Source organism: Carettochelys insculpta, chromosome 26 (genome assembly GCF_033958435.1).
Source record: "Carettochelys insculpta isolate YL-2023 chromosome 26, ASM3395843v1, whole genome shotgun sequence".
NCBI classification, from domain to species: Eukaryota; Metazoa; Chordata; order Testudines; family Carettochelyidae; genus Carettochelys; species Carettochelys insculpta.
In genome coordinates, this window is record NC_134162.1 from 5,667,258 (window position 1) to 5,688,581 (window position 21,324).

The 21,324-nt window shown below is 41.7% G+C and overlaps 2 protein-coding genes across 5 annotated transcripts in view; both read left to right on the plus strand.

Moving 5' to 3' along the window:
* Positions 1-4,813, plus strand: part of SLC26A8 (solute carrier family 26 member 8) — a 30,986-nt gene extending 26,173 nt beyond the window's left edge. For 3 of the 4 annotated variants that reach the window (XM_074977433.1, XM_074977432.1, XM_074977435.1), the window contains 4 exons: positions 274-657; positions 2,413-2,467; positions 2,602-2,789; positions 3,949-4,813. In XM_074977433.1, the coding sequence (XP_074833534.1) occupies positions 274-657; positions 2,413-2,467; positions 2,602-2,789; positions 3,949-4,170 (849 nt within the window). In that variant the 3' untranslated portion in view covers positions 4,171-4,813. The remainder of the gene's footprint in view (positions 1-273; positions 658-2,412; positions 2,468-2,601; positions 2,790-3,948) is intronic. The other variant, XM_074977434.1, reaches the window with a different exon arrangement.
* A 4,213-nt stretch (positions 4,814-9,026) lies between these two features.
* Positions 9,027-21,324, plus strand: part of SRPK1 (SRSF protein kinase 1) — a 47,706-nt gene continuing 35,408 nt past the window's right edge. Inside the window, exons 1-2 of the mRNA XM_074977560.1 lie at positions 9,027-9,357; positions 9,796-9,856. Of these exons, the coding sequence (XP_074833661.1) occupies positions 9,027-9,357; positions 9,796-9,856 (392 nt within the window). The remainder of the gene's footprint in view (positions 9,358-9,795; positions 9,857-21,324) is intronic.

Here is a 21,324-nt window from a genome sequence, read left to right on the forward strand (position 1 = left end):
GTGTTAGACTTGCTGGTTTGTTGTTGCCAGGATCACCTCTATAGCCCTTTTTAAATACTGGCATTACATTAGCTATCCCCCAGTTGTTTGGCCCCAAACAGTGGGGCTTGGGTTTAACCTTGAGCCCCAGGAAGTCCAATGCTAGCATTGGCAGTCCCATTAAAATGGAATCGTGACCCATGACCCACTTTGGGGCCTCAACCCACAGGTAGAGAAGTGCTGCTCTAGCCATAATTCTTCTAACAGTCTTTCCTCTCCACTGTACCATTCTAGATACCCTATACTGAGAAACTGGTGAAGCGACTCCACAGGGATGATGAGTCTTCATCATCTTCCCTGAATCTGATACGGTGGTCAAAGTTTGAAAGCAAGGAAAGTTCTGGGTCTCTCACAACAGGAATGTCGCAAACACAGCATGCTCAGTCCACAGCCATCAGGCTCAGGGCAGCGAGACCTGAGACTGGAAAAAAGAAAGGTGAAAGGAAAAGAACATGGCATTCTTCAGACCCTGGATTAGATGCTTCCACCACACTGTTGTGTCAGGAAGGAGTACAGTTGCAGTCCAGGGAGTCGTCAACATATCCAGTCCACACCATTATTTTAGACTTCAGCATGGTGCAATTTGTGGATTTACAAGCTTCAGATTTACTCAGGCAGGCAAGTCACCTGAATGCACGTAAAAGCAGAAACTGAAGTTTGCCCAACATCAGATGCTTTCCATAACCCTAAAGTTACCTCTTTATATAAGCACCCACACCTGTTCCTATTGACTTTAATGAGACCAAGATCCAGATCTCTCTTCACAAGTGTGTAATTTCCAAGACCTGTACATATTCCCTGGCTATAGTTTAAAGGTAAACTGTCAATCTAGAAACAGCACATACACACGTGGCACTAACGATATCTGAGATTATTTCAATTCAAATTGCTTTTTTAAATTTCTCCTTTACTTTTGCCCCATTTCTGCTATATATATGTTTTGCCCTTCACACAGCAAGCTGAGCACTTTGGGGCCTTTTATTTTGGAACTTCAGTGCTTCGTACTTCATTGTAAGCTCTAGGAGGAAGTCCTGTTTGGAACACTCGGCGTGCTGAATCTCCTTTCCAAAGTAGGAGAGGCTAAACTGTCCCCGTCCCTGGGATGTTTTATTGAATGTTGGGATATCCCTCATTGTAAGTTAGCACATTCTTCCGTGAAGCCTTTGTCTATATCACTCGTGTCTCTAGGTCACTTGAGCATTTTTGACTTGGATTTTTCAAAACCAACTAATGATTTTAAAGGCCTCCATTTAAAGGCCTCAGTTATAAAGGGACCTGCTTGCCAGGGAATTCTGAGCACCTACCCTGTAAAATCAGGTTCCTCTTAAAATTAAAGTATCTCAAGATGGGCACCCAAAAATGGAGGCAATCCAAATTCTGGTTGTGTTTGAAAATGTAAGTCCTCATATCTATTGCTTATTCTGGGGCATATTTTGTGCGTGGGTGCGTGCACAAGTGTGGGCACTCAGTCTTTTTTGACTTGTGTGATATGGGATCTTCATTTCCTGTACAACCAAAGGAACTGATCTGAATACTGGGAAGGCAGGGTTTCTATCCTGCAGACTGTGGTACCTGATATCCAGTATACGACCTGGCGGTTTGGAGTCAAGATTCTTTGAGCTGTAAGAGTTCCGCTGGCCTTGCATTGACCTGAGTCGTCCAGAAGAATGCTATCTTCGGAGAAGCAGAGTTCCAAGCAAAACCTGTTCCCCCTTCTGGGCTAGGTCCGTTCTTGCACAGAGCATAGGATTGTCACTAAATTAATAAGCTATTAGATTATAGGCCATTAGTCTACTAGGCAGCATGTTTAAAACAAACAGAAGGAAGTATTTTTCATGCAATGCACAGTCAACCTGTAAAAACAACAAGAAGTCCTGTGGCACCTTACAGACTAACAGAGGTTTTGGAGCATAAGCTTTCGTGCGCCCCTGACAAAGTGGGTCTTTGCCTACAAAAGCTTATGCTCCAAAGAATCTGTTAGTCTGTGAGGTGCCACAAGACTTCTCATTGTTTTTGTGGATCAAGACTACCCCTCTGATACTAGTCAACCCCATGAAACTCCTTGCCAGAGGATGCTGCGAAGATCAGGACTTTTTCAGGGTTCAGAAAAGAACTAGATAAATTCACATAGTGCAGGTCCATCAGTTGCTATGAGCAAGGATGGGTAGAATGGTGTCCCTCACCTCTGTTTGTCAGAAGATGGGAATGGATGACAGGTGAAGGATCGCTTGATTACCTGTTCTGTTCATTCCTCTGGGACACCTGGCACTGGCCACTGTTGGTAGACAGGATACCGGGGTAGAGGGACCTTTGATCTGACTCAGTCTGGCCAGTCTTATGTTCACTAATATTAATATAGGATTCTCTCTACAGATGTTCCATATGTTTCAGAATATTGGCATTTCGGTCCTGATAGCCAGCTGCCACTGTGAGTATAGTATTGGTAATGCTGTATTTAGCCCTTTTTTGTAAGAAAAAGATGAAGCTTTAAATCTCAATTAAATGCTTTATCCATGCTCCTTCGTGTGAACCTGTCCATACCAGTTTTTGTTTCTTTTGCAGTCTCTGTAATAGCAATCTTTGAGAAGAACGATTTCTTTGACAATTGCGTCACCAAGGCACAGTTTTTTCTCACACTGCACGATGCTGTGCTAGCCGCTTTGGAACGGAATCAAAGGCCAGAGACTGTGGAACTCAGCATTGGAGAGCCTGAAAACGAGTTAGGTGAAGGGCTGATGGAAGAACAGAAGGTGTGGTGCTCAGTTTAAATCTAGATGTGCATTGTGATCCTATAAGTATTTGAAGCTGCACCCATAGAAAGACGTTATAAGCTGGGGAGTTAGCATGGGCATATGGTAGCCAGGGATTCCTGTGTTCTAATCTCATCTCTTATATTGACTCCCTCTGTGATCTTGAGAAAGTTTCTTAATTAGTTTTTCCCCAAGTTTCCTCATCTGTAAAATGAGGGTAACAATGCTGCCCTATGTTAGAGCCTGTTGTATTAATTAATATTTGTAGAGCAATTCTGAAATTGTACAGTGCTGTGGCCAGGTGCCATTTTCAATTTGCTTTAAAACAAATTCAAAATGCTGTGCTAAGTCAAACCCATTCCCTCCCTGCGGACTGGCTTTAACAAACCAATTGACAATAAGATACAGTTCTGTTAAAACCTTTTCCCAAGCTAGGCTACTCGGGGGTCCTACTTCAGCACCACTTAACCCACAATCTAAATTCTGTCCCTCCAAAAACACCTTTCCTAGCTATCTGATATCCAGTTGAGATAATTAACCACTTGCCTCATTTCATCATCAGAAACCACTTAGGCTATTCCCAGCAGGATCAAAACATGCTAGCCACATACAGTTGTTTGAGGAAAACAGTAATATTAAATCCCAAGGCATCAGAAGAAAGGTCTGATATTTCTCAAACTGGTATAAATCACAAGCATGAACATCAATGGATTTACACTAGTAGAAAATTGGTGTTAGTGAGGAGAAATGGACCCAAATTGTTTAGGGTCATGTAGGAGTAATGTCATGTAATTAAGCAAAGATAAATGTAGAATGAACACCAGAATAAGTTCCTAGCAATAAGGTGTGTCAGCAGCAAATCACTAGAAAATATATTGAGGAAAAATCATGCATTGGCTGTGGGCTTTGTTGGGTGATTAGGAGGGACTGACAACTTTTCTGATCATTATATTCTGATCCAAAGAAGAGGCTACAGTGGCATTGGAGGCCACAGAGGAGGGTTTTATTCTTTTCTGTATTATTGCTGGATCACTTCAGTGTTCCCAGGGCTAGTGCAAGGGAGCAAGGGGGCTTTTAATTCCAGTATGTTGGGCATTGTGCAGCTCAGTAGAAGGGCATTGTATAGCTCACTGGAAGGCATTGCTTTGGTATGTTTCAGAATGAAAGTCAGCACTCTGATAACAAGAAAGATATTTCCTCCTTAACGATTAGTAGGAGTGAACTCTTAAATGAAGAGCCAATATCAGATCTCTTCCACGCATACTCACTCCAGAGTGAAGAAGAGATCAGCACGTTCCAACAGTATGATGTGCCAACCCTTGAGCCGACTAACAGAGAGGAAGAGTGGGAACGGAGATGGAACTATGCCAGTGATCCCTAAATTTCAGACATGAATAAGCGCTGATAGGAAATCCTAGTCCAGTATATACGAAGAGTTGCCGACATAGCTCAGTTCAGGTCGTTCTTGCCTGAATTTTTTGTTTTTGTTTTTTTGCCTTTGTCTCTTTCAAAGTTATTGAAATAGGCAAGTAGTCAATCCATTCAATGATTCTGTTGTTTTAAGGAAACTAGCACTGTTTATCAAATTACTCTTCAGTACTTTCAAGTAGAAACCCTATTCTGTTTTAACTTTTGTAGTAAATTAACTATAAAACCTGGAACCATTAAATTGATTTTCATATGTTTCTGAAATTTGATGGAATTCGTAAACGTCCTCCAACATGGCACGTCTTTTGCAGTTTGTTTTGCTACTGACTATATCTCGTTTTAAGCACATTTTTCAGCAGATTGAACACATGCTATTTCCTTAACCTCAGATGCATGCAAATTTAGGGAAAACTCTATAACAGTGTTTCTCAACCTTTCTGCTACCAGGGCTTGCTAAACGGTGTCAAGGAGACCTCAGGGACTGGCATGAGTCAATGGACTTGGTCAGTGAGAAAGCCTGCTCTAGAACAAAGCATTTCATTACTCGTACTTTGCTAAAATTGCCTAATGTATTCAGTAAAAATTAAATGCTTTGACTTTTTTTTTTTGGTGCCTTTCAAACCTCCTATAAGCTCCTGCCAGAGAATTATGTTATTTGCATCTCTTTTTAGTAGAATTTCCTAACAAATGGAGACAGAGAGTTTCAGTTTCATTATTAAGAGCTGAGAAAATGGCTGCTTTAGAATAAGACAGAGGAAGTGGCAAGTGGAAAATACAAACGTCTCATTTGTGTTATCTGACTTCCAGCTTCACACTCAAGAGATTTTGGTGAAACTGTTATATCACCATAATGGTGCATGCTGGGGTTTTATTTGGAACAGAAGCAGTCTTGCTATGTCAGGAGTGCACAGTGACTCTACCATGTGCACATTTAGGGAATTCTTCCCTGGCCTCAGTAACTGGAGTAAGGACTAAGGGGGAATTTCATCAGCAGAAGGCCCATCTACCACTTAAACCCTTTAGTGAGAGCATACATTCTAGATTTGAACAGTGCATGGGCCCTGTGCTGGCCCTGTGCTCCAAGCATGAATTTCACTCTCTGTGAGCTTCTCCAGCCTATGCTGTGTGCATGATGTGGTTTCTCCATGTGTTGCAGTAGCAGAGAGATTATACAGGACTCCTCCATTGCTGGGCTGTTCCTGGCAGTTATGTTTTAATTATATGTGGATGAATAGAAATTTTAATATTTTATTATTTGTCGAGATTGACTCTCTCTAATATGGCACCAGTGGGACCTGACCAGTGCTGAATGGGAGAATTTGCCAGACCACAGCAGGTCAATATTGTCTAACAGCATTACTAACACTTCCAATGCTTACGGGGCTCTTAGAAGACATTTAGGGGTAAATTAGAGCTAAACAACAGCATAGAACACTGAGAGTCAGGACTGGTGGCTATAAACAAAATTTATGGGACCACGTGAAACTTGGCCACACCCATGGGAAGTGGTCATCCAGCTAACTAAAATAATGTCGGATTACTGATGATGCTGGACGAGAGAATGCTGGAGTAGGGAAATTCAACCTGTAGCGTCACTTGCATTAGTAAGTCCTGGAGACGTTTTAAATTTAACTTCTTCCTGTGTCCAGGGAGATTCTAGAAGAAAGACATGTAAGGTGAAACAGTAAAGGGTTTTACAAAACCATGGAGGTGCACGTTCTTACAAGTTGAAGAAGCTTGGAGTGTCACAGCTCTGATACTTGTGAATGGAGCTTTCAGTTCTTTCTGCTAGTCTTTCTAACAGTGTTGAGTAACTCTCTCATGCAACAGAGGTTTCCCTTGTGGTGTTTCTGTATGGTGGCTTCTAGCCAAGTTCCTTCCTGAGTGGCAGCTCCAACCAAAACAGAGAAATACAAAATCACAGCAAACACAGCCTTAATGTTCAAAGTACATGGGCTGCCTTGTGGCATCCCAGTGTTATAATGAAAATTATGCTACTTGCCCTTTGCAATCAGAGCCTTCCCTTTGAAATTTGGGAGGGGTATGTTTGCCCGGTCACCAGCCTTGCAAAGAATAAATAATACCAGCAGCAAAGTACAGCTGTGCGCTTTCCACTCCCCATTCAATGTTAACTTCAAACACCAATATGATTTTAAAACTGTTCTAACATATACATGTATTAATTATGCAAGATAAGTACTCCTCAGTCAGTGTGTCAGGCACGTTCTTACTGCCTGGTCGTTCTCATTGCAAGTCACTGCAAGCCTTAACACTAATCCCAAAATTGTGTGCAAGGTTTCTGTGGCACAGATCCCTTGGTGCAGAATTCTGGGTGTGAGGAAGCATGTACTTTGCATCAAAAGAATCAACCTATCCCACTTAAAAGGCAGTGCAATGGAAGTCAAGGACCAAAGGTCTGTCTATGCAATTATATGCTTGTAACCAGGTTGTGAGAGTCTCATTGCCTGATCCAGTTACAACAAGGTCGTGTTTTGTTGACATAGTGATGTTTTTCACACCACCACCATGAGCTGTGTGTATGCTACCATGCCGTTTAACTGCTTCCATCTCTGTGTACTGGGGAAGTTTAGGCACCTATCCCATGACATCTAAATAGGAGGGTCCTGATTTCCCATTCCCTTGTACAATACCCTTAGTTAGTCCAATGCAAAGAGGGTGTCAAATGCCACAAGAGAAGAATAAATCGAATGAATGACTACACAAGGGAGAAGACAATTCAGAAGCCCCACAATGTGAAGGGGACATGCATAGAGAGTGGCAGCAGCAATTCATGGAACAACGCACTCTAGTGTGTCATATAGCACAGAGAGCTGGGAGGAAGCAGAACCAATCAAACCAGGTACACACAGGTACAGCTACAGGGGCATCTACACTCTAAAAAAATCCTTGCCAAACTGGGTGAAGAAGGAAAATCATATCTTCCCCTCGGCTTCTGGAAATGTGAAAGAAAGATGGCTACTATGGTTATTAACTGAGCATTGATCAAGTTACGTGTGAACACACGTTTTGTTTAGTGCCAAGCATGACAGTCACTGGTTACAAATTCAGGAATAGCAAACCCCCTTCCAGGCACAGAGCCTCAGTGTGCCATCAGATGTACAGAATGGTACAGATAGAGACTAAAGGGAGCAGGGCATATGTTTATTTAATAGCTAGGAAGCTAAATTTTTGTAAGGAATTCAATTGGTGGTTCTAGGAGCATCTAATGAGCAACAACAAAACAATAATTTACACAGTGAAAAGTACTTTGTGTCATCTTAAAGTTACATACGTACATGCCATGGTCTGTAATTTTGCCTTACCTAAGAAATGGTTATAATCTAACCTAATGTTGTGTTCCTATAATGACATCTAGATTTGGGGTTATTTCTAAAACTCTGTTGCCTAGAAATAACAACAAAATACATGTTACTAATATGCAGATTTTACTAAACCAGTGTTTTAAACTTCCGCTATAGCTGAAGATAACTAACAAGCATGGTTGCTGCAGCTGTGATGATGGTATCTTTGTACAAACAGGATGATAATGCCAGACTACAGTATTACGACTGAGATGAGATGAGTCATTTTAAAACAAATTTACAAGATTTTTGTAGCATTAAAATAAAACATAGTCCCTTACAGAGCAAGACATCCCAACTGAGTGGCACCAGACCCCACCAACACACGCAGATGCAAAACTTGGAGACGCATCTCCATGAGTACAGTTTTCAACACCATATATTTCAGCATACATTTCAAGATCCACGGGTCCTTCTCATGTCTATGACCATGTTTTTTCTCTCCATTTTTCATCTGAGGAAGTGGGTTTTGCTCATGACTTAATAAATGTATTAGTCTCTAAGGTGCCACAGCACTGTTTGTTATTTGTAAAGCTATGGACTAATATACCTTCCCCTCTGAGACTATACATCATGCAATGCACTGAATGTCCCAATAATAACTATGTGGATGAAACCAGACAATCACTGCTCTTGCATGAACTCACACAGGAAAGTATTAAAAGACAAAACCACCATGTGGCTTGTAACTGAACACTTTCACAAAGTGATCACTCTATATCTGACTTCATCCTCAAAGAAAACCCATGCAACTCTTTCAGAAGACAAGCCTGGAAACTTAAATTCATAATTTTGCTAAAACCCTAAAACGATCAACTGAATAAGAGATGTTGGATTTGTAGCCTATAGGACAATCTATAACTCCCTCCCTCCCTCCTCCAGCTGTTCTTCCTACTCTGCATTTTCTTTGCTCCTTACCACGGGAACAGTTTTAACATGTATGTGGCATGTATAACTTGTGCAGCATCTGAAGTCTGAAGAAGCGGGTCTGTCCCACGAAAGCTCACCTAAGAAACTATTTTGCTGGTCTTTAAAGTGCTACGTAGCTGCTTTGTGTTGATATTGCCTAGCATAGTGCGCAGTCCGTGTAGTGTGTGAGGTGTACACTGGTTGTACTTTGTTATTTGTAGTGTGTGCATTGGGGTGCGAAACAGTGTGCACGGTGGGGGGGGTCTCATTGCTTTCGCGTGAACACGACATGACATCGTGACCAGACATTACATTACATAGTGCGCACGCGAACGGGTGGACCGCGCGCGGTGCATTGTGGGCCGCGGCCTGTGACATCTCCGGGGCCTGTATTTGAAATTGCGTCGCGGCCAAGCGGCTGGTGAACGTCACACTCAGCGCTTCGCTCACAGGCCCAGCGCGTGTTGTCTCCGCCCTCCCACCCCCAGTCAGTCACAGACGCTCCCACCGGCGGGAGATCGCGCATGCGCTCGGGACCATGGAGCAGTTGGGGGCGGGGCGGGGCTCGGGGGAAGAGCCGCCCCCGACGTCTTCACTCTCTCTCCGTCGGCGGGGGCGGGGCCGGACACGCTCGGAAGAGCTAGGGGGCGTGGCCTTCCTCACGAGCACGAGCTCGAGCTCGAGCGGCAGCAGCGAGGGCGAGGAGGACATCTGGTGGCGCGCGCAGCGGCGCGCGAAGATACCGAATGTGCGCATGCCTCGCCCGGCTCGGCCCAGCCCCGCGCAGGCGCACAACCAGGCGAATGATTTAGAGCGCACGCGCGGAGAGCTGCGGGGGCTACCGGCTCTAGCCGCCATGGAGCGGAAAGGTGAGTGGGGGGGGTGCTTCCCCCCGCGACACGTGTACCCCGAGTTGCGCCTCTGCCCCTTCCCCCGTCGCAGGCAGTGTGGTCCACCCCGCACCCCTTCCTGTCTGTTTTCCTTGCCCCCCCACTGCCGCGTTCCAGCCCCTCACTGCCTGTCTGTCTGTCTGTCTGCTCCCCGACGGGCGTGTTGCTGCCCCGCGCTCTCCTGCCTGCCTTACCCCCGGGACGCGGCTCCCCTCCTGTCTGCCTTCAGTCCCCGCCCGCCCGTCTGTCTGTCTGTCTGGTTTTCCCCCCCCCCCACCCGTGCACGTGCCCTCCTTGTCTGTGTGTCTGTCTGTCCGCGCTGCCTGCCCCCTCGGTTCTACGTGCCCCTCTGTCTCTCCCTGCCGACTCTCCTTCCACTCCACCCTTGTTCATCCCTCTGCATCTGTCTTCCCCCAGTTCTGGCGTTGCAGGCCCGGAAGAAACGGACCAAAGCCAAGAAGGAGAAGGCCCAGAAAAAGTAAGTCGGACCCCACTTCTCTCCAGCTGGAAAGTGACATCGGATCCCGGCCGGGGGTTGGCTGATGTTGGGCTTGGGCTACACTTGAACTCACCGGTGCACCTCTTTTTGCAGTCTTAAGAACTGGACCATATCTGTGACTCCATAAGATGGTTGAAGTGACTCCCATGTCTCTCTATCTTGATCAGTCTCCCAGGCATCATGTAGGCTAGCCCCTCAGTTTACTTAAGGTGAATTTTAAAGACGGATGTGGCTAAGCTAGTCTAAGTCTTTAGTGTAGATATACTTAAGCTGATTTCGCTAGATGGGTTTTCAGCTGTATTAGTGTACTTTTGTCATACAGGTGAGGCCTTAGAGTTGGTCTATGTTTGCAGCCTTTTCAGGTGTTCCTGGCCCATACTAAACAACCTGTCACTGGCTTTCTTCTCTTCTCTTCCCCCCACCCCCCCACTCTGAAGATCTCTTACAGAGCTAGAATCTCTGTTTCTCTTTTTCTGTAGCTATCGGAGGGGGTATAGTAGGCATGCAGGTTCTTAAGTAGGACTGGAACTATATCATTTGCATGTAATGAGGGCCTGGTATCTTATTAGCCTGTTATGAAGTTTGGTGGCAGGAGTCTTTGCCATCCTACTGCACAGTTTCTTTTGTCTGTAACTGCCTCTGCTTAGAACTAGCACCTTCACCATTCAGTCACATGACTTCTGGTGTATTTGGAAGTGGAAAGGTTGCCCTGGAACCTCTTTTGCCAAGTCAAGACATAGAAGGTTCTTCTAAGCAGTTTGATTACTTAAGCAATCTGTTTTTAACTTTCACCCTCTCTTCTCTGTGGTTTGCCTTATAACTTCATAGTTATGTTACAATGTGCTGTTTACTTTACTCTGTACCTTTGACATCTTTGTGGGACTTCTGTACCCATGCCAGGAATTACATAAATCAGTTGGGTGATAAATTTTTGGATGTGTGTACAGACCAGTGGATTCTCTAAGTGACTCATATCCTAAATATCCCCTTGAAATCCTATGCGTTAAGTCATGCAGTGCCATTAATACTTAGTGGCTACTGATTTCATTTTGGTTGGATGTGGCCTGGCCTGTAGTGTTAGCTGGTGTGACGATTCGATCTGTTGTCAGGAGTGCTGCTGGTAAGCACAAAGCTCTTTCTGTGAGTCTGCTGAAATGTATCTTCTGCATTAAGGCTCTCTTTCAGTGTTCTTAAGCATTAGCAAAACCAGAGAATTGTACAGGAATTAAGTGAGAAAATGTCCATATAAGTTAATTTCAGCACTTTCTGTAACGAATCACTTTTTTTCCTTAACTTTTCTGGTTTTCTGCTCAAAATGATTTTCTTTTTCTCTAGAGAGCCAGTGAAGGTAATAATTAGGTTTTAGTTGCATAGTGTCATTGCTGTTTTTAATCTCTATGGGTCTGATTCTTATTTAGTATTTGCCCTTTCATTTTAAAGTGTATGTGAGAGTTAGAAATACATTTCGTTGCTTTAGCTGAAGTCATTTTTTGAGTTCTTCATAACGTCAGAAGCACTGACAAGGCTTTGGGGTGGAAAAAGGCATCAAACACCAAAAAAAGAAAAAACTTTTTGCAGGCAGGAGAGGTATTGTATTACATTAAGACCATTGGGAGGAATTTACTGCCTTTTTCTAAAGCTAATTAATATGACAAGAATATGAAAATGGCTTCTATCTGAAGTAGTAATAGTCTTGTGTCTTTATTTCTGAGCAATCAGATTTTGAGCTGCTTTCTGTCTGCCTCCTCTTTTATCCAGTTATGTGTGGGGTAGAAATCTAGCCGAAAGCTTGGTATTGGTGGAGCTGGTAGACCATAGCTTCTGTTGGTAAAATTGTCCAAAGCTGAAAATTATTGAACAGTAGGACTCTTGCAACTGTGGTGTATTTCCAAAACCACACTAGTTGGGGGGGGTGTCCTGAACCTCAGGTGATACTGTATGCAATCAGTTGACTAAGCTGCTTATTTCTATTGATACGAAAGTATAGACGTCTTACTTGAAATGTATGAATAATGTTGTTTTGGTAGTCAGCTATTTCCAGTTTTGCCACTGACTTGCCCACAGCAAAGTCTCTTCATCTCCAGGCTAGGATATCCACATCCCTAAACTGGTGATAATGCTGACGTGCCTTGCTGAGATGTAACGAATCTAGTTAATGAAATTGATTACTTTAAATGTTACTTGTAACATCTTAGATGAATAGTTTTTTTGACTGACAAGTTAATGAAATAAATATATCACCACCTCTTACTTGGTTTTGCATGAAGAAAGGCCCATCAGTTTTGCTTTTTGCATGGGATAGCAGAATACTGCAATGTTTGTTTGAAACACGACAGGGGAATATTTAAATCCAAATTTGTTTTTGTTAAAATTGTCTAATGTAATACATTTACTGGGGTGTAATAAAATATTTTTATTAATCTGTTTTTGTTCTAAACTATTGGAAGTGCCTCCTTTAACATCTTGTCATGAGTGTCAAGATTTCTGACTAAAGACAGTATAAAGTACAACATTAAGTTTTAAAATAGGTTAGGCTGATTGTTAATTTTACCCCATTTAATTAGGCTAAATATATATTTGTAAAGAACGTCCAAGATGAAGATTATATTAAAGATGCAGATATTGTAAAATACCAACTCAGTGTGGATATTTTTGAAAAATGAAGTCGCTTCACGTACATCGGCCCCTAATTTCTTCAGCCTGTTTTTGTGGTTCTGTAGTTGTATTTTATTTTTAATGTTTTCTTTTTGCTGTATGAAAAACCCATGGCGTACCTGCAAAAAATGCTGTCAAGGGCAGCGTTACAAAGAATAAGGTGACTTACCTCATCTCATTTTCCAGTTATAATATTTCTATAAGAAACACCTAGAAATGTGGGTGTAAAAAGTCAGACTGGCTGAAGTTTATTGTGCCTACTTAAAAAAAAAATAACTGGGGGGACGGGGACTGAGTTTTGTCCATGAAAACTCAGTGAAGTTTGGCCTTTAGATAGATAGATAGATCTTCCCCTTACCACCAAAAAAACACCTGTAAGTCTGACTCACATCTGTTTGACTTAAGTAAGTGGGAGAGAGCATGTACCTGAAGACAGCCTGTTTCTAGAAGAGGACCCGGAAAGAAGTATCTAGTAAGAAGGAAAAGCATCTGAATCCTCAGTGTCCCTGAAGTACTGGAAAGCTATCCATAACTCCAGGAAAAGCTGGGGGGGCGGGGCGGGGAGGAATGTTGAGTTCTTTTCTGCGTAATAAGCTGCGTTACTGGAATCTGGCCTGTTTCTACTTCTCTCCTTGTTTGCCCTTTGGTCTGATGTTGGAATGGGGAAAGAAAATGGTTCTATGTGCCACTTAGCTTTTCTGTAAATGCTCCAAGGGTGTGGAAAGAGAGGGTCTGCGACAGCAACAGCAGTGTGGCCCAGAGAAATGAACAAGAGTGGCAGTAAGGAGATCCAACGCTGCGGTCCTGACTGTGCCAGACTTTCCTTGTGGTCTCAGGCAAGTCACTGAACTTCGTGGTTTGGTTTCTCCTGTCACGGAACAGCTAAGTGAAAATATTTAAGAGATGTGAAGAAAGCTTGTCTCAAGTTTTGCTTTGTTGAGGCATGAAAGGGTATGCACCTGCCTATGCTTTAAGTGCTGCTAAAACGGTCAGTGTTCTGTATGCAGACTGTTTTAGAACACATTGCTTCCAAAAGGTAATCTTGGCTCATGGCTAGCTGAACACAGTCATGTGGTGCATTTCTATTACCCTGTGGTAAGTGAACGGCATTGAGGACTGTGACACTATCAACTTATATGATATATGCAATTAAGTTTACTAATGGATTTACAGATGAATTTAATACTGCTTTTCACTAAATTTAGTACCTTTAGAGGTGTGGAAGGTTTTGTGCAAAGTCTTCCTTTTAGTAACTGGACCGAAACATATTTTGCATTACTGAAATCTACTAATTGCACTATACGTCTTTTTGAAGTGTTCATAACGTATTCCATGTTTTCAGGGTGGGGAGCCAGGAACCAGGTGACAGCACTGGTCAGTTTCCCGGCTCCCACAAGCAGAGGGGAGCTGGGACCCAGGCTGCTGCCAGCTCCCCATCAGTCAAGATGTCGATTTGCATTGTGACAAATACTTAAGTTAAAATCACGTAAGTCGGAGGTCTACTATATATCACTTTGATTACACTGTTGAGTTCGTTTTTGGAGTTCGAGACTGCATCTCACTTTCTTTCATTTTGGTTTCCAGATTTCATAGAAGAAATTAAGTAAAACAATTTATGTAACTTACAGGAAAAAAATCTACCAATCGAAACTAATTTTTACTTGTACACATTTATAAACTTCATTTATACAATATTTCACTAACTTATTTCAAGGTGTGACCACATTTTTTCCTCTGGAATATCTTCAGATGGATTTTCATTGGTGGATTTTTTTGGGTCTGCTTGTTAGAAATGGAGCAAGCCAGCAGCTTGCTTATTTAAAAAGATTACTAAACCATCTGTAGCTTATTAAAAAGCAAACATTGTATCAAGGCTGGACAGTGCTTGGAGAGGTCATTATGTCTAGCCTCTTGTGCAGAGGTAGGGGTATGTTAGACGTACATAATATTTATATATGGGAATTCCACAAAAAATCAAGTAGCTGCATGGACTACTAGCTTCAGTTATGGGTAATGCTATTTTCTTTCTTTCAAGCATTTAGTCAGATCTGCAAATTGCATGGTTAGAGGTTGAGTGGTTTTTTTTGAACAAGAACTTGTAGCTGAAAATTAAAATAAATACTAGTATGACTAGGAAATTGAAGAGTTAAAGACAGAAAGACCCCATCAGGACACTGTTTGTTTTTAGTCCTGAATTTGTCATTGTTTTGAAATTGAGTATTGGTGGTCAGCCACTTGGATTTTCATCTGGCTTAGACTTAGACTTAGACCTGCCTGTGCGTCTGGGCACATCAGGCAACAAGTGCTTTCCAGAGATTCTGATTTTAGTCTACTAATAATAATAATAATAATAATCAGTAAACGCTTTCATATCCAGCAGCCCCAGCACTCGGGAGCTTGCCAGAAGTTAAAATATTCTAGATAATGGAGAGGGATACCTAGCATGCATAATATCTGATCTTGTTTTTCTTTAGTGTTCAGAAACAAATGTATGCAGAGTACTTTATTTACCAACAGTAATACTGTGCATGGTAAACTTACTTTATTTGCTGTATTTATTTCACTGTACTGTACTGTAAAACGTAACTAAAACTTACTTAGGGTTCAAATGCTGGTTATTGGAGAGTTCCAGGTGACAGAATGACAGATATGAAAGAGTTTATTGTACTTTTTCCCCATCTCTTGGAGGAGGTGAGATCTTCAGTAAGTTGTGCATGTGTGCCAGTGGAATTTCTTATACTCTGTAGTTGAACATCTGTCATATGTGTTTTTCGTAAAGTGGCTTGAAATCGGTGAGTTGTATCCATACTTCATTGACCAAGAAAAGATCAGTGTTGAGTTATTAAACCTAACTTCAAGTCCTGACTCTGCCTTAATCTGACCGTGGGCAAGTGGTAACAATAGAATCTACTTTTATAAAGAGCTGTGAAAATTTAACTACAAAGGATTATTTTTAAAAAAAAAAAAGTCAGTGAGACAGTAGTATTTGGAAATGTTTTATGCAGATATACAGTGCATTTTCTGCTGTGGCACGTGGTTTGTTTATTGAATTCAGTTGCATGCCAAAGCCTAGTGTTCAGATCTGTGGTATAAAGTTGTTCATTCTCAACAGATGTAGTGATTTAAATAGAATGCGTAAAGAGGCAGTCCTAATGTATAAGGCCTGCTAAAGCTTTTTTCCCCTTGCATGTATTTTATTTGGCATGACATCACACAGAGTTTTCTCCTTGGACCTGTCCCACTTGCTGGATCAAGGGAACATTGAAGTGGCAAATATATCTTTTTGCTAAGAAGGTAGAAAGCATAGTGTTGAATAAGAGACATTATGAACTAATTACGTGTTTGTGTTCTAGGGCATGTGTGGCCACCATGTCATATCTGTGGGGTATTTGCAATAAGCTGGCATGAAGGAATAATTGATGCAGTACTCTAAATAATGCTCCTAATGCGAGTTGCCTACCAAAAACTTTCAAAGAAAGAATGAGGATATGTGGAAAGGAAAAATGGGCTTTGAAAAATGATTAGGTTATTATCTCCATTCCTGCCAATTTGTAGGTGATTTGCTAATTCCTCCGCAGAAGAACTGAGGCTTGTAATTGTTAAGGATCTCATTGTTCTGAAGTTAAATGTTACAGTAGAATGGTTGTAATCCCGTTTTCTATAGAACAGTTCACTGTCCATGTTAACCAGCCTGCTTTGTTAAATATAGTTGTTGTTTTACATTTGTTCTTGGCTTTCCTCTCCACTAGGAGCAGACATTGGCCTTTTGCATCTCCTCCTTTTCAATGAGGCAAAAATGTTTTTACTTCTGAGAAGGCACAGCTGCTCCCTGCAAGGGAAGGACAAATTGGGGTTCAGAAAATATTGTAATTTAATGGTGTGTGTGTTCCTGGTCTTTGTCTGAGAGGAGGGTGGCTCTTGTCTGATTAGCAGCTTTAGAACATCTGGCTAAGCAGCTTTAATTCTAAAAGCATTTGTCCTTCTGCAGCTGATCAACATGCATATTGGACTTGTTCCCTAACCAAAGAGAGGCTGACATGGGTAATGAATTAATTTGTCATTTACATTTGTGAAATAGCAGCAAATATTTTATTGGTATGTAATGTCTGAAATTGTGGAATGCAGATGATATTTAACTGAACAATTAATAACAATATTGCAGCAAACAATTATAGAATTTAGGGTCTTCTCTCATCATCTGTTGCTTTGAAGGATCATGCACTAGAGGTGCAAAGGGACATAGGAGACCGCAGTCCAATAGTAGTGCTATACACAGGGTGGAACAGGAGATAATTTGTATGAGTCATTTAGTTTATACAGTAGACCCCCAGGTTACGTGGAGGTTGTGTTTCTGCACAACCACAGGTAAGTCAAATTTCACTTTACTCAGGGGAGCCAGCACAGCAGTGCTAGTCAGTTTCCTGTCTCCTGTGAGCTGCCTGGAGCCAGGGCAAGGCTCCAGCTCCCCACTCTTCACAGGAGACCGAAAACTGGCATTTTCTCTCTCTTGGGAGCCAGGTTCCCAGCTCCCTGCCACTCACAGAAGACAAGAAACTGACTAGCGCAGCAGGACTGGTCAGTTTCCCGCTCCTGTGGGAGCTGAAGTCTGGCTCCCAACTCCCCTCCTTAGAGGAGACAGGCACTGGCTCCCCACCATCCTGAGTCATGTTAAACCAAGATATGCACAACTTGAGTGCGTGTATCTCAGGGTTCTACTTTAATTGTCCAAAAGATGATCACTTCTTGCTTTTACAACTAATTTGAATGTTTACTGCTTTTTCCAGTACTTGATTTTTAACTTTTTAATCTAGGATATAAAGAATGGGAACGGAGAGCTCTTGACTTTTTAAGGGGAATGGGGGAGGGAAACTCCAAGGGCTCGTAACTTGACTTTTGACTTATAGATACAAGCAAAAAGCTGTCAAAGGTGTTAAATTTCTGATACCAGTTAAAAGGTTTTAATGAAGACTGCTAAATACATTTAACCATATAATGTGTACTTTTGGGTGATGAAACAGATGCAGAGTTAGGTAAGGAATCAAATACATAGAGTCCTGTTTGCTTACCTCTTACAAAGGGAAAGTCATTGAAGTATTTGGGGGTGTCCTGAATGTTTGACTATACATAATGTCTTTTGTCGAAATCACTTCCATAACTGCTGACTACAGAAAGTTTTGCCATTCATCTGACTTCTAGTTTTTCAGTGACCCCTCCCTCCACCAATCATATCACACAGTCAAATTCTGATGGTCACCACCCTCCCCACTTCTTTTCATTTAGTATTTTACTAGAGACATTGCATTGAAATTAACTAGTAAAATCTGGTCTTCAGTATTTACCCTCCATTGTTATGAGGCACCATCTATATAACAGTCAGTTGTGTATGCTGGGTAATGGTGGGTGGAGGATGAGAGAACTTCACAATATATTTCCAGTAAAATTCTATTTATTCTTCCATGATCAACAGAATACTTGGTAATAAAAATGTATGTGAATGCCAAGACTTTCATTTGGGACAAGGTTCAATTTGTGACATTATGCTTTCTCATCTTGATGCTTGTGAGTCTTTTGTGCACTGAAACTTGCAAAAACTCTGTGCTTCAGCAGCTAACCTGCTGAGTTACATGAAACAGAGCAGACTGTGTGGAGATGCAGCAAAATCAGCATATTATCTGTGTGATGTGAATTCCTGTGAATCAAAATACAATGAAAAAAATCTAATTTCAGCTCTAATCAAGTGAACAGTCATTGCATTTATTATATATCCCAGACCTAGTCTACAATATGTCCCCTGCCCCTTCAATCTAAGATACACAACTTGAGCTCTACTTCAGTTTTGCAAATAGTGTAGCAGAAGTTGATGTGCTTAAACACACTCAAAGTGGTGTCTTCCATGGGGTAAGGTCAGTGGCTGCTGCTGTCCCTTCGACTCAGCCTGCTCCTCTCATCCTGGTGGAGTACCAGAGTCCATGGGCAAGTGCTTACTTAGAAGTGATAAGTTGACCAGATGCAATAAATTAACTGCTGGTGCATCGATCACTACAGCCTCAATCTACTATGGAGTGGAGAGAAGCGCACAGAAGTGATATATAACAAGATTGTGTTTAAGGCAATAGTATTCTCTGATCTTGTTTATAAGGCTAATTTGTTACGTCTTGTATCCTATTGTTCATATTGGAATATGTCCTGCTTTTGTTGTAGAAGTCTCGGTACTTTTAATGGTGGTTGGTCAAATTTGGTGTTCTGATTTAGAATTAGAATTGATGGGCCTCAAGGTGATACCAGACAGCAGATTTTAGGTACTGCCATTTGTAGCTGTGAAAAGTACATTATCTGTAAAGCCAATTTAACAGAGCCAATTTTAATTGAAATTTTCTGGGCTTTAATATTCTGAGTGTACACTACACCTGTAATTGCCAAGGTGTGTGTGTGGTCTTTGAGCATTGTTTCCTGAAAATTATAATACTTGCCGTCTCTGATAGTCTTTTCCTTGGGAAACTTGATATTTTTATTCAATGCAGTTTATATTGTGAACCTTCAGAAGATCAAACTGTTCTCATCCATCTGCTATGAGGAAAGACTTGTGAGATGCTGCTGAACTTAAGATGCAAAGTTAAAAATGAGACTCAAAAATGCACTCCAATTCAAAGCATTTGTATAAAGAACTGTTTGTTTCATATTGAATTCTTTGAACCACAGCACAGTATAAACAAGATATTTTTCATGTCAGATTGTTAGAGTAAGGTGCAGGACTGTTCCAAGTCCAGATATTGACTAAGAATTGCCAGTTCGTCAAATAGGGTATCCTGCTTCAGAAAGAAACAGAACTATAATGCACAAAACCAAATACTTGGTGTTGTATATGAAGGGTGATGGCATGAGTAGTTCAACCCTAACGCATGGCATTTTATTACTGTTAGCATGAATAACTATACATTTTTTAATAATACTGACTATATAGCTACAGTATTTAACTTGTCTTCCTGTACCTTGTACAATATCTTTTGCAGTATTTTGTTGTGCTTTTTGAATGTACTGGATAACTGAATAGTAACAGGGAGCTGTGCTAGTCTGTATAATATCAAAACAAAAAAGCAGTCAAGTAGCACTTTAAAGACTAATGTATTAGGTGAGCTGTCGTGGGACAGACCCACTTCTTCAGACCATAGCCATACCAGAACAGACTCAATATTGACCAATATCGAGTCTGTTCTGGTCTGGCTATGGTTGGAAGAAGTGGGTCTGTCCCACGAAAGCTCACCTAATACATTATTTTGTTAGTTTTTAAAGTGCTACTTGACTGCTTTTTTTTGTCCGGATAATTGAGTGATCCTGTGTCAAGGGACATGGTAAATGAGGGGTTTACTTTTTTCCATTGTACCATTTACAGCTTAATACCTCAGGTTCCCTCTGCCTAGTTATTGTTCCCTTACAGGCTAAATGATCCTAGGTTTTGAAGTTTCATTTTATGAATGTCATCTGGTTTTCTCTGTACTTAAAATATAGCCCAAAGTCATTTATTCAAGAATAGTGATTCTGAATGTCTTGTGAGAGACCCCTTTAAAGGGACTCGATTTCTAGAGGATAGGCAAGTGACCCATTTTCCAATGAGTACCAATTAAGGTGTCATGGTGGGCACCCAAAATTGCTCCATATGTGAAACTTTAGTATTGATTGAGGAGTGCAGTGAGGTTTAGGAGTGCAATGGTGAACCGGGAGGAGCACACTGGTGGGTGCTCGTACAGCTGTGGAACAAAAGGACAATCTTGTCTCTAAACAGCACTAATGTGCAGGCACGAAAAATAAATGCAGGCTTCAGATGGGATGTGCTACAGTTTGATATGCCAGGGAGTACTTGATTTGTGATGGCTAAAACACAGGAATGGCATTGAGTCAGAGTTCTATTCCTCATCTTTCCATTGGCTCACACTCACTGCTCGTCTCTGTGTGTCAGTTCAGCCATTCATAAAATCAGGGGAAGTTTCCATGTGAAGCCCTCTGAAATCGTTTGACATGTTATCAATGCAAAATATTCTTTATTTTCATGCCTAAGCACTTTATTGTTCTAAAGGCTTTTGTTGTGAGCAGCAGCATCTTCATTTGAGCCAACAAATGGACTCATTTGACTCTTGATAGAGGCTTCTGTTAGCTGACAGCCTATTGCTGTAATGAAAAAATTCTATTACTTTAGAATGTGCATCAGTTAGCTAAGTAAAACTTTAGCCATCGTGATGTTTAATCCACACGTGCATTTAAATTAGTCTAGAATCTATTACAAACAGAAAAGCTAATATCATCAAATGTCACGAACTCTTTTCCCTGCCTCACGGGGTCATTGGCTACAAGGACGAGATAGCAGAAGCAGCCACGATGGAATGAAGAGACGTGGGAAAGGGAGTTGCTCAGGGAGGGTCAGTGGGCAGACAGGAGTCAGGTGTGGGTGTGAGGATAGGAGGAGCAGAGCGGCTCAGGAATCGAGGTGTGAGTGGGAGCAGATTGGAAGCATATACTGTGTCAATGTCCTGTCCCCCAACGCTCCCTGCTTTACCAACATCAGTGGAGATGTAGAGAAGGTTCCTCATCACTGTACTATCTGTTGTAAACCGACAGCATTTGTGACTGAAAACTACCCATAGTCCTGCAGGTAAGACTCTTGGGGTGTGGTGGAATCTGATCAATAACTTTCTGCCCCAACACTTTTTAAAGAAAAACAAACACTACTGAATTTGGGGCTCACAAAATACAAGTGGGTCAACAACCCTCTTCCTACCTTCACATTCCTGGCAAGCAGG